Raw genomic sequence first — 13,291 nt, 5'->3', positions numbered from 1 at the left:
ATTTGTATCCTGAGATACAGTGAGAAGAATTACTGACCTGTCTGAACAGTGCCTAAGTTTTGCTAGATATTTCTCCCACTTAATAATTGAGAGCCCAGCCCGCTGCAAAGACTTCTAAATACATCTAGAAGTCCCCAAGAGCTATCTCAACGAACAAGCCCAATCCATTACTGTGAGGGGAATCTTAGGTTTGCTCCCTTCCTACTGCTCCCGGCCCACCTACTGAGTCCAGACCCAAACACCCTGCTGTATAGTCCCTAATGCGCCCAAACAGTCCAGCGCTCTCTGTGAAGCTGGATGCAGTTTCACTCCCTTTGTATTTTACTTTGTTCTCGGGGGAACCAAAATAAGGCTGCTTATAACCCCGGTGCGTATATCACGAATAAAAACAGAGTGAAATGACAAACACCATGGTCCCCTCAGAAGGACTGAGGTTGTGTTACTGTGTGGAACTACCAAGTCGGGCCTTAACCCCCAGGATGAGTTCTTTCCCTGAAAATCTTCTCTCTCTCAAGCAAATAGATTACCCAGGGCTAGCCCTGCCCCTCACCAGTCACACCTGAAGTGCAGCCACAAACCTAGCTAGGACCTCTCCATTTTAGCCAAGAACACAACAAAAAACATAGCCCAACAAGCGCAAGAACAAATTCATACGCATAGGGCTGAAAAGAGTGCCAGTTCTCATGCTGAAAAGCCAATTAGGGAGGAGATGGAGTGATGAAGCTAGCCCACAACAGACTGGGGCGACGTGGAGAGACACACCGACTTTTAGGCCCAGGCCACCACTGAGAGGACAACATACAGGCCTCGGGAGACCAACGACCCAGACCCGAAACCCATCTACGACGGGGACTACACCCTCCTCGCGTCCGCCCAGCCCGAGTGCCCCAGGCCGCCTGTGGGCGGGGCCTGAGCCTCGCCCCGCCCCGCCGCCCGCCACACGGGTCACCTGACCTGCCCGCTGCTCACGTGATCCGTCCCCAGCGCCGCCATCTTGGAGCTCCGGATGAGGAGGGGAAAAGCGGGGGAAAAGAGGGAAAAGAGCCGGGAGAGAGGTGGGCGAGGACGAGGGCGAGGGCACGGCCGGGCTCTTGGCCGGCCAAAGGAGGCTCGCGGAAGCAGCAGCCGCCGCCCGACCGCAGGTACCGCGCCCCGGGGCCGCCCCTCCGCCTGCAGGTAGCGCCGCCGCCGGCCATGTGCGTTCTACCCTCAGGCCTCTACCGGCGCCCGCTTCCTCTTTTGCGGGCGGACACCGCCCGGTGCTCGCCACATGCCCCAAGTTCCGCGTCCTCTTCCAGTGCTCTGCGCCGCCAACAGCAAGGCCTGCGGAGACCCCGGGCTTGCTCTGCCGCGGGGGGTGGGGGGAAACCTGCCGCTCTCCGCATACTGTCACCAGTATGGTCTCCAGGGCGGGCCTGCTAGGCGTTCGTTGCTTCCTTCCCCTCTGCAGATGTGAAACCGCTTAGGCCAGCCTGGATAAAGCTCACGACGGTGCCCTCACCGCATCTCCTGATGACTTTTCTCAAGCCCCATCGCCCTAGCCCTTTAGCCAATTCTTGGTGTAGAAAAAGCTAGTACAGAAAATCCTAGCCTTCTGCCCCTACGAATCTTTTCGGTGAACTGGTGTCCCCAGAGATCACTGAGATCAGTGGGAAAAGCTCCCACCTTTTAAGACCTGCGGGCATCCGGAGTGAATGGTCTCTGTGGAAGGCCTGGATGATTAATTAGGCGGAGTCCATCATCCCAACCCGTAGGCGATCTTTTCAGTTGCTGCGGTGGGCTGTAATTTACTATCAGTATGCATCTCTTTTATCAGGCAATTACTGGATTTATCACCTTGAGCTTGTACTTTCTTCAGTACTCTGCTTTGACTCAGCTTATGGGTTGCGTTATTGATTAAAAGAGAAAGCCTGGCCCTTCATTCCTTTACCTTACTAACTCGTTTAAAATTAACTTCAGGGGAGGACCAAAGACGTGCTTTCTGCCCTGGCAACGAACTATTTACTTAACCATAATCGATAAGATAGCTGCATTCTAGGAGAAACGAATAGGCATTATTCGATTTTTGGGATTCAGCCTAGCTAGTATAAGAAACTGTGTCAAAGAAATATAAGACCAGGGCAGGAAACTGCATTAGAAGATATATAGGTCAGTCTACTGTGTCCTCTCTTTTCATGCCTACTGTGCTTGCACAGAACTGTTTGAAGTTTGCAGAATCATCCTTTAGATTGTTTTTTTGGTTAAAACTAAAAAAGCAATATACAATTTATTGTTCCTTATTCATTAGAAAGTGATATCAGTAAAAACAATAGTATTTTGAGTCAATTAGATAAATTCTGAGCTAAAACAAAATACACAATTATTGGGAGAAGTTTCCAGAGCAGTTTTTTTCTAACTTGTGCAAAATCATAGTCTACTTGTTAGAAAAATTATGTAAATTTGCATCACATGATTGGGTTGCGTGAACATTCCTCTGAATTTCTTTTTGACATAAAATATTGGGAAATTTTTCACTGCCAAAAGAAATAATTACCTTGTTTCATCAAGAAAGAGAAATGTTTGATACTATATACTTCCATTCTTGGCCACAGCTGAATTCTGAAGATTGATCCAAGGGACTGTGTTAATTTCAGGAATTGATTTGAAAGACATTGGCTCTGCCACTTAACAGCCATGTAACCTTGGGTAAGTCGCTTAGACCACACTGAGTGTTTCCTTATTTGTAAAATTGTGTAACACCCACCTGGCCTGTTCCAAAGCGTTATGAAGATCAAACACTAACATGTTTGATACCGACTAGCTGTAAGGGGCTGTTATTCTTTTCAGTATTGATTCTTTATACATATTTGTTCTTACTGAGATGTAAGAGGGAAAATGCTATATTAAGAAAAGGGATTTAGAATCAGGCCTGGATTCCAGTTCTTAAGCCAGCTATTACCTTACATCTGTGAGCCTCAGATTCCTTACCTGCAAAAAAGAGGCTACTATTACCGGAAATAACATGTTAATACACAAAGTCTACATAGGCACTGCGCCTGGATGGTGAGCACTTGAAGGGCAAGGATTTCTTCTTACTTACTTTAGTAGTCTCCAGCACTGTGCTTGGCACATTATAGGTGCTCAGTAAATGTTAAATCTTATTACTGGTTAATGTTAGTTAGACCTTATGTCTTCACCGTAGCTGCCAAATTAGAATATTCTCTCAGGCTAGATGCCAGCTAAGAAATCTTAGATTATGAAATTCATGTATTTGTGATATTATACTATTTTTTCATAGTGGCAATTAATCAAATTAAGCTAAGGAGGTTTTAATTCAAAGAAATTGTAGCTGACAGTAAGATAAATCTATACATAATGTGTAAGCAATCTCGAGGTAATTTTTTATGGACAGTTTACAATTCAGGGACATGAAAGTTTATCCAGTACCAATCTCTTGTTTTACATCTGAGAAATCTGAGTAAAACCCACAGAAACAGTGACTTGCCTAAGGTCACACAGCTGACTGAGGGTACTCCGGAAGAGGAACTTCTGCCTTTCAGCTGGAGCAAAATGTTTTATATTTTAGAATTATAATCTAGAAGAATGGGAAATTGGCCATTACTTCACACAATCTTTGTCTAGTTGGGAAAAAACAAATTCTTCGTCTGAAAGAAAATGTTCTTTATAACATAGCAAACTGCCTTTGTACGCACACAGAAAATTACAACCTTTCTGCAGTCCCCCTCAGGCCCACAGGAATTGTTCAACTTGATTTTACTTACGATAACCATTTTCTGTAACTGAAAGGAACTAATTAGATGTACAAAGAAACCAAGTAGTAAATTATAAGGAAAGAAAGACAACCGAAATAATTTGGTTCTTTTCTTGGGAAAGACGTTAATTATAAGCTTTTGCCTGTGGAATTCAGGTCTCCCCCACTTTTTCAGTTTGCTTTCTCCCACTTTGCTTTTTATGAAAGATCTACAGTAGTACCTATTTTCTCTAACTGAAGGAAATCCGAAGATTTCACTTATACAAAAAAAAGACAAAAAGTGAAAGTAGTTTTCAATCTTTGTTTTGCAGGGAGCCATTAATAGAGGCAGCGCATACCCCAAGCAGCAAGAGTGACCCCACCAAGCTCCTTCCCTGACCGGGAACTGCGCTGTGCATCTCAGCATCAAGGCACCAAAGCTTTGAACTGTGTCTGTGAGCATCTGTGCTTTATCTTGTTTTATTTTTGCATTCGTTAGCAAGGTGTGTCCTGAGGTATCAGAAAAGCCTAAGAGGTTATTTTTGGTTTGGGGAACACTCAAAACTTCTGCCATATAAATTAATGGTAATTCCTTTTTCACTTTTCATCATTTTGGCTTCTGAAAGATTTCATAGGAAGGTTCTACTTTCAGATAGCCAGGGAAATCTGTCCTGTTGTCTAGGAAAGATTTGAGACTAGGAAGGATTGTAGGACGTTTCTGGTTTGGGATGCGACTTACATGTATTTATTTGTAACAATTTCATACATTTTGTTTAATGTTGTTATGTCTAAAGATTCCAAACAAGAAGCTCCTTACTTGAGTGATGCCTCTAGTCTTTCCTCTTTCTGTAAACCTTCCTGTTCAGCCATATTGGTCTTTTTCACTAACCACTAGATAGCAAGTTTTTTCTAGTTTATGAAAATATAATAACGTTATGGCTGTTTTCCTTGTCGATCTTACCCTTGTATTAACAGAATTCCAAAAGAGCAACTGAGGCACTCCGGGATAATTCAAGGAGGATATATTTACAAAGATACTCATAATAAAGATGTAGGACTTGTATAGGCAAACCACAGGGATAATGCAGTTACCTGAAACTAGCAGCATCAGGAGAAGGAAGAGGTACCAGAACCAGGAATGTCTTGTAGAGCCCCCTGCCTGGAGAGAATGGCCTTCCATTGAGGAACATGGCCAATCCAAGGTGACCTAGAGGGAGGGAACCAAGGACATGAATATCCTGATCTCAGTCCACTACCTCCCTCTGGTCTCCTGTCGTGGCTCCCCATTGGCAACCAGAAACCAGAGGTCATGGGAGTCGAGTGATGTAATACCTCCTGGGCAGAGAGCAGAGTGGAGAAAAGGAGACAGTGAGCCCAGAGGGGCAAATGGTTGACATCTGGCGCAGCCGTCTTTTGGAATACAGTGCACCTCTTCCCTCTTCAAAAAGCCTTTTCTACCTTCCTAGACCAAAATTAGCTCTTCACGTGTTATTAGGTTTTGGTCATTGACTGTTCCGTTCCAATTATTTTACATGGTGTACCGTTTCATTATTTAAAAGCTGTTGATTCTTTTTAACTTCTAAATATGTTTGTCCTATCCAGTCAGTTCAGTTTTAAACCATGAGTACTGTGATCTTTTTCATACTGTATTTTGCTTAATGCCTTGCACTTAACAATTTTTACTATAATTTTTTATTATGTAAAGTTTTAAACGTGTACACAGTAGAAAGAACAGTATAAGGAATTCCTAGATACTCATCACTTAACTTCAGTTGTAAAATTTGCCATTCCTCCTCTATCCCCACCCTCTCCACCCACCCCCTTGACCAGAGTCATTTTTTAAAGTTGCATTTACATTGATCTCTTGAAGGCCATGGATAGTATGCAGATGTTCATAGTCCTTGTTGTCATCATTATTGAGCCATTGGGATTATATTTGTACTCTTTGTTTTCCTCTTTTTTTTCCCCCAAATTTTACTTCACTTGGCATAGAATCCCATATATATTTGCACATTGGTGGCCTAAGTGAAATTTTCATGAAAATTTAAAGGGCTGACCTTAAGGTCGGCTTAACTCCCTCCCGGTGTATACTTCATTATGAACTGTTTATCTGACCTTTTCTAACAGAGACTTTTGTTTTAATGAGACTTAACTTGTACATCGATTCTACCATGTGGACTCAAACTGGTTTTTCAGGTGTTTCTTGATGTATTTTATGTTGTCATATCTGTTTTATAGCTGCCATTTCTGTACTTATCCCCAAATGTATGCAGCCTCTAAAATGAGGTACTTACATAAATGTTCAGGGAAAATTGGAGCATCTGCTGCAAATTTCCATTAGCTCTTAATGCCTGAGCAGACACAGCTTTTAAAATCTGAATGTTTTGTCAGTTTCTTTTGTATCAGTCTTTTTCTTCAGATAAGATGAACTCCTCTTCCTCTTCATTTCACTTTCTTTTTAAGGTTACACACTAAAATATCCACAGGGAGCAATTTACACTGCTCTCTTTCCTATTCTATCATTAAGTAAAAGAGGGATAACATGAATCACCTTTGTAACCCTGTGGGTATGCAAAGTCTGTTGAGCAAATATTCACTTGTTAACCTGCAGACTACAGTCAGCCTACATGGGTGACACGTTTCCTGGTGAAGGAGACCTTAGATCTACAGACCACCAGATCTTGTGAAAGAAATTAAATGTTCAAGCATTCGTGTTATTAACGGTTACGTAACTAATTTTCATTTAACAGTTGAACTGAAAGAAAGCCTTAAGTGAGTGACCTTAAAGGGAAATCAGTAGTCACAGAAAGAGCCACAGCGCCCTTTGGCCTTAAAATGTGAAACTCTCAGGCAGTAAGGTGACTTATGAAGTCACAGTGGGTTTTCCTAAAGAAACAAATTGTTCCTGTACTGGTCCCTTCTTTAGTGACTTAAGATTGAGTGTAGAGATTTAAAAATACTGCTCTTCCTACTTGAGAAAGATGGAAAGGAACTACATAGTCTGTTGAGAGGTAATGCCCTCAGGTTGTTTAAGGGAGAGAGTGGCTAAAGGGCCAGTGGTCTGTGGGAGCTGGGGTAGCAGTCACTGTTGTAATGGCTGTGGAGTGCATTCCCTACCACGAGTGCAGTTGGACATGGAAAGGAAAAGAAAGCTGATCACATTGGACAGAATATCAGGAAGGAGGGAAGAAGTAGTACTAAAGAAACCAAGAGTAAAATGTTTGCGTTTTTGCCTGATGTGGACCTAGATATAGAAGGTTTGTGTGCCAGAAAGAGCAGAAAATCAGAGAGGAAAAGCCATCATTGTTGCCAAGAGTAGATATGGAAGGACTGGCACCGCAGCTGGTCAGAGCACCGGTAGGGTCTAGCAGGAGTTAGGTTTGATCTTGGCAGGGGCTGAAGGGCTCTTCCATGTTGATTCAGCCACCTGGGGGGAGAGAAGCCATTATCCATCTCCTAAAATAAGAATTCAGAGCCTGTAACTGAAGTTTAAGAATAGTATGGTCTTTGGTCTATAGCTGGTGCCACTAAAAATTTTGCTGGCATTTATTGAATGTTGTGAGTAAGACTCCAGAATGCACCTAAAATGTGGAAAAACAAAACTTGTTGCTGGAAAAAAGCCTAAACTGAAAAATGTGATCCAAGTCAACAAATTAATCTCACTTTGAGCCAAAGGAAATGTTTGAAATGAAAATACTGCCAGGAAATAGAGGATTCAAGATTTAGGCGGAAAGATATTGTGAGTATTTTTTGTTTTGTAACTTCCTTGGCTGTAATGCATTGCTAGAACTTACAGAGAACCCCTTTTAAGGACTTTGAATATTTAGACCTGAAACAACTAGAATATCAGTTGTTTTCCTTCTCTGGTGCCCCTTTCCCTTTCGGGGGGGGGGGGNGGGGGGGGGGGGGGGGGAGGGGGGAAGAAAAGAAAAAGCATGCATGCATATGAGTCGTAGTTAACCACTAATATGGCCTCTAGGAAAAAACCACAGCGTAGTTTGTGGTTTATCTTCAGGAAGATAAATCAAAGGAAGTAAAAGAGGGAACTAGATCATTGCTTTTATGTAGTTTCGGTTACATAGTACTTCTCAAAATTCACTCTGTCCTTCACAAGAGGTCCACAACTCTTTTGATAATTCCAAAAATTTGGGGAGTATAAAACCAAATTTATGATTTTAATAATAAAGCTACAGTTATATTTGGTATAAGAAGTTGTCTCCCAAGGATTGTGTCGATCTTGTATTAGCTTTACTGAGTGGTGTTCTGTAGTAACTTGAGGTGGTTCCACATGCACTGGGAATGCCTGTGTTCCTTCAGTCAAGGAATAGGAGTCCTGTTTTTTGGCATTGGGCAAAAGAGGGAGTACTGATTGGGCCCAGCTAGATGTCTAGGGGAAAGAAAGTGAAGGAAAAGGAGATGCCAATTGTTGAAGTCATTTCCAAAGAAAGAAATGGATGGAAAGGTCTTGATAGGGGATGGCACTCCAAAGAGAAGTTGTGAACAATTTAAGTCTCTGTTGGGGCTAGCTGGGTGTACTGATACGGAGTTCCCAGGTTAGAGAATGCGGAGATGAGCTTAAACTCTAAGATGAGCTTCAATTTCGTTTAATTACATACCTGGGATACCTATAACCAGGTTATTTCTTTCTGTTGTATATTATCTTTTCTAGATATGGAAGAAAGCAGCAGTGTTGCCATGTTGGTACCAGATATTGGAGGACAGGAAGCTATATTGACTGCTGAAACTGTCATCAGTTCATCATTGGAAATTGATGAACAAAGAAAAGTTAAAACAGATCCATTGATCCATGTTATCCAGAAGTTAAGTAAGATAGTAGAACATGAAAAGTCACAAAAATGTCTTTTAATTGGGAAAAAACGCTCACGTTCAAGTGGTGTAGCACACTCTCTTGAAGCCCAAGAACTTTGCGAGATTCCAGCTAAAGTAACCCAGCCACCTGCTGCCGAGAGTAGAAGGGCTGAGATGTCGCAGATACATTTTACCCCTGGCTCTCTTGCCCAGAACGATGGGAAGGCCATGTCTTACCAGTGTAGCCTTTGCAAGTTTCTGTCGTCATCGTTTTCTGTGTTAAAAGATCATATCAAGCAGCATGGTCAGCAGAATGAGGTGATATTAATGTGCTCAGAGTGCCATATTACATCTAAAAGCCAAGAGGAACTTGAAGCTCACGTGGTAAATGACCATGAAAACGATGCCAACAGTCGCACTCAATCCAAAGCCCAACAGTGTGTAAGCCCGTCCAACCCTTTGTCTCAGAGACCCACAGAAAGAAGTAACGAAACCACTTCTGATCTCGCTGTGAGTGCAGACAGTCTGCAAACTCACGCTGCCCAAAACGCACCTGTGACAGAGATGGGTAAGAGGAAGTGGTATGCGTATGAACAGTATGGCATGTATCGGTGCTTGTTTTGTAGTTATACCTGTGGCCAGCAGAGAATGTTGAAAACACATGCTTGGAAGCATGCCGGGGAGGTCGATTGCTCCTATCCAATCTTTGAAAATGAAAACGAGCCCCTAGGCTTGCTGGACTCTTCAGTGGCTGCTGAACCTGGTGCGCTGGACGCAGTCGTCATTGCTATTGGAGACAATGAACTGAGTATCCACAACGGGCCTTCAGTACAAGTGCAGATTTGCAGCTCAGAAACATTATCCTCTTCCTCTCCTTTAGAACAGAGTACGGAAGGGGGAGTTCGTCTAGGTCAGTCAGTTACTCTTGACCCTAACGAGGAAGAAATGCTAGAGGTGATTTCTGATGTGGAGGAGAATCTGGTTGCTGATAGCCTACTTTCATCTGCACAGAAGATCATCAGTAGCAGCCCAAATAAAAAAGGTCACGTTAATGTGATAGTGGAGCGTCTGCCAAATGCTGAAGAAACTCTTTCACAGAAACATTTCCTCATGAATGCCGAAATCGAGGAAGGAAAAAACCTGAGCCCGACAGAATCCCAGATTGGGTGTGAAGGAAGAGATGAAGTTTATCGTGCTGATAAATGTACTGTTGACATCGGGGGGTTGATCATAGGCTGGAGCAGTCCAGAGAAGAAAGACAGTGAGTTAATTAACAAAGGACTGGCTGCTGATGAGAATGCCCCGCCAGGGCGAAGAAGAACAAATTCTGAGTCTCTCAGACTGCACTCGTTAGCCGCAGAAGCCCTCGTCACGATGCCCATAAGAGCTGCAGAGCTGACGAGGGCCAACCTCGGGCACTACGGCAATATAAACCTTTTAGATCCAGACACTGGCCAAAGGCAAGCAGATAGTACGTTGGCAGCATATTCTAAAATGATGTCACCACTTAAAAACTCTGCAGATGGATTAACTACTTTTAACCAAAGCAGCCCTACGTTGGTAGCACTCCCAGAGGGTAGGCAGGAATTGTCAGATGGGCAAGTGAAGACCGGCATCAGCATGTCCTTACTGACGGTCATTGAAAAGCTGAGGGAAAGGACAGACCAAAATGCTTCAGATGATGACATTTTGAAGGAGTTGCAGGACAACGCCCAGTGCCAACCCAACAGCGACACGAGCTTGTCGGGAAGCAGTGTGGTAGAATACATCCCCAATGCTGATCGGCCCTACCGCTGCCGCCTGTGTCACTACGCAAGCGGGAACAAGGGCTACATCAAGCAGCACTTGCGAGTGCATCGACAGAGACAGCCGTATCAGTGTCCTATCTGTGAGCACATAGCTGACAACAGCAAAGATCTGGAGAACCACATGATCAACCACTGTAAAACAAGAATATACCAGTGCAAACAGTGTGAGGAATCTTTTCATTATAAGGTAAGCATCGATTCGTGAAATCATTCAGAGAACCTTAGAATCTTTAGAACCAGGAGGGAACTTGGTAGAGAGAGCCCAGCCACCTCATTTTATAGGTAAGGAAACTGAGACCCAGGAAAGTTGGGTAATTTGCCCAGGGGATCCCAACTGAATTAGTATTGAAATTGGGACTGAAATCTGGGTCATCAGAATTTCTGGTGTAGGATTGTTTTCCCTGCCTACCACCTCCTTAACAGTTTCTGTGTTTATTGCTTTAGTTTTAGCGTGGCTATCTTTTTTTAAATGTGTTGATTTTAAATTGCAGGGTAATTACGAGGGAACGTACAGTGGAGGGACATACACGTTTGATTTACACAAATGTAATCCTACATCATCAGTACAAAAAAAACCAGCTATTTTTCATCTTCCATGGCCCCAAAATGTAGGTCATTCACTTCAGCTACACAGCCAGCCAGTAGCGATCTGTGTCATTGCAGGGGGAAAAATAAGCTGTGTTGGACTTCATGAAAGACAGTAAGGTGGAAATAGAGCCACGTGGGTTGCTTTATGGGCAATTTAAGAGACTTTGAAGGATTATTTATTTTGACTGATTATTTATTTTGACTGATTTTCATCTTATATGCTACCTTAAAACCAACAACCAGCAAAAAGATACTGTTTTTGTAAAGGAAACTGGATTCATTGAATCATTAGTTTCCCACTTTTCTTCTCTAATGTGCCAGTTGGCTGTTCGGTGGAAGGAGAAAGGTGTCCTAAAAGGGTAACTGGGATGTAGACGTTTCCTCTCAGATTTCCCAGAGTTGGGGTCTAGCTGGTAGTAAAAAGGTAATCAGGAATAAAAAAGTCTTTGACTCTGAGATTCACTGCCTACTTGGACTGCCCTCATGAAATTCTGAAGTGGCCTCAGGCTACCAGACAAGCAGTGCATCCAAATGGGCAGCAAAAGCAAGTTCCAGAAGTTTCTTTGGCTCCTGCATTCTTGATTGGTGGGGGTGGAGGAAGAAGATACCGTGGAGGAACCGTTCCAGTTAGGTCTCTCTTACACATTTAGTTGATACTGAAAGGCAAAAATTAGCAGGAGTCCAGCAGTTACTGTTTGGATTTATTTTTGTGAAAGCATTGGGTTATTCTGAGTGACCTGCTCTTCCCTCTGCCGGGCCTGTCAGCAGTTCAGTAAGTATGCACATGCCATGTGTAAGCAGGGGATTCCTCTCAGAGAAGGCAAAACTGCCTTTTTGATGAGATTGTGATTTCCCTAGTGTATTTCTTCCCATAAACTGTCAAATAAGTCAGATAATCTTTTAGCACGTTTGTTTGTAAAATATTGGTAATGTGTTCTAGATACTAGGCCGTGAAAGCAATTAAACTGCTTCTACAGCCTCTTAGGAACAGTGCAAGTATATTTATTGAAGGTTACATGTGAATATTTCTCAATTTTTTAGAGTCAGCTGAGGAACCATGAGAGAGAGCAACACAGTCTTCCAGATACCTTGTCAGTAGCAGCTTCTAGTGAGTCGAGAATTTCTGGTGATACAGCTGATGGAAAATGTGTTCAAGAAGGTATCCGTGTATTTTTTTTGTACAGGCTGCATGACTAGCATATGAAGTTCTCTTAAAAAGCCCTTAGTTGTCATGTGGGTTAATTTCAGGACTAAAGCTACATATATTCCCTCTTTTCATACTGCGGAGTGAATCTTACCTGTGTTCCTGAGGATATCCTGAGGTACTGACTGAAATGCAGTGTTAGTAAATACTCAGCTTCGATAATGTGGGTAGATAATAGGCTGAAATTTATGCTGTCCTGTAAGAGCCAAGGCCAGCGCAAAGCCTTGGGTGACATACCAACAAGCCGGGGAAGTCACAGTGTGGGGAAGCAGGCCCCCCTCTCTCAGTACCAGTTGACCCACTGAGAACATACAGCTTTTGCAGATGGTGGGCCCCCACCTCAAACTTTAAGTGAGGCTTCCTGCTGTGATCTTATTCTTATCCAAGTATGACTGCCAGATTTCATCTGCATTATTTAAAAAAAACGCAAAAAAACACAAGATCTTTTTATGTACTAGTTAGGTACCAGTCGGCCAAGTTTCTGCTAATAGGAATATTAGAATCAAAAGATTTAATTAGAGTTCCATGAAAAGGCGGGTGCCGCATCCGGAGAATTAGGGATAAAGCGTAATAACTGTGCTTCCTTGCATCAGCTCTCTTAAATTGATACACTTTAAATGTCTCAAGTGCGGTACATAGTGTTTATGGGAAATAAAACATATTGGGGTGACTTTCCTTTTTAGATTTCCTGAGAATTAAAGTTAGAAACAACTGCAGAGTAAAATGTTTTACCATAATGTTTCATTAAATTATACCCCAGAAAGCATAACTGATTCAAGAATGTTTCTGAAAGAACTGATTTTGACACCACTGTAGCACCAAAATTCCCTTGTCAAACAGATGTCATCCCTGTAAAACTATCCAAAACAAAAGGAGTTTATGACATAGCATCTGTTTCTGCAATAGATGGCTGAGCTAAAACAGTTTTGTTTCCTTTTTACAAAATAGCCCTAAATGCCTCCTTTTATTTTAATTCATTATGTTTCCATATCCCCCTTTAAAGGAGACATTAAAACACTTGATGTCATTGGACCATAAATCCCTAATGAAGGAATAAAGTAAATACTACTCAGTGGCACCACCTGCGGTTAATACGAGTGGTGGAATATGTTTTTTCTAGCACCATCTTCAAAAGCAGTAATTTATAAAACT

The 13,291-nt window shown here is 42.6% G+C and overlaps 1 protein-coding gene across 9 annotated transcripts in view; it reads left to right on the top strand.

The window, feature by feature from the left end:
• The first annotated feature begins 979 nt into the window (after positions 1-979).
• ZNF507 (zinc finger protein 507) overlaps positions 980-13,291 on the top strand; it is a 44,079-nt gene continuing 31,767 nt past the window's right edge. For 2 of the 9 annotated variants that reach the window (XM_034672658.1, XM_034672667.1), the window contains exons 1-3: positions 980-1,142; positions 8,400-10,534; positions 11,977-12,094. In XM_034672658.1, the coding sequence (XP_034528549.1) occupies positions 1,007-1,142; positions 8,400-10,534; positions 11,977-12,094 (2,389 nt within the window). In that variant the 5' untranslated portion in view covers positions 980-1,006. Of the gene's footprint in view, positions 1,177-2,591; positions 2,686-4,062; positions 4,186-4,215; positions 4,234-4,297; positions 4,316-8,399; positions 10,535-11,976; positions 12,095-13,291 lie in introns of those variants that run through there. The other 7 variants (XM_034672659.1, XM_034672661.1, XM_034672660.1 and 4 more) reach the window with 7 other exon arrangements.

This window comes from Ailuropoda melanoleuca, chromosome 12, assembly GCF_002007445.2.
Source record: "Ailuropoda melanoleuca isolate Jingjing chromosome 12, ASM200744v2, whole genome shotgun sequence".
Classification (NCBI taxonomy): Eukaryota; Metazoa; Chordata; class Mammalia; order Carnivora; family Ursidae; genus Ailuropoda; species Ailuropoda melanoleuca.
This window is presented reverse-complemented; position numbering and strand designations above follow the sequence as displayed.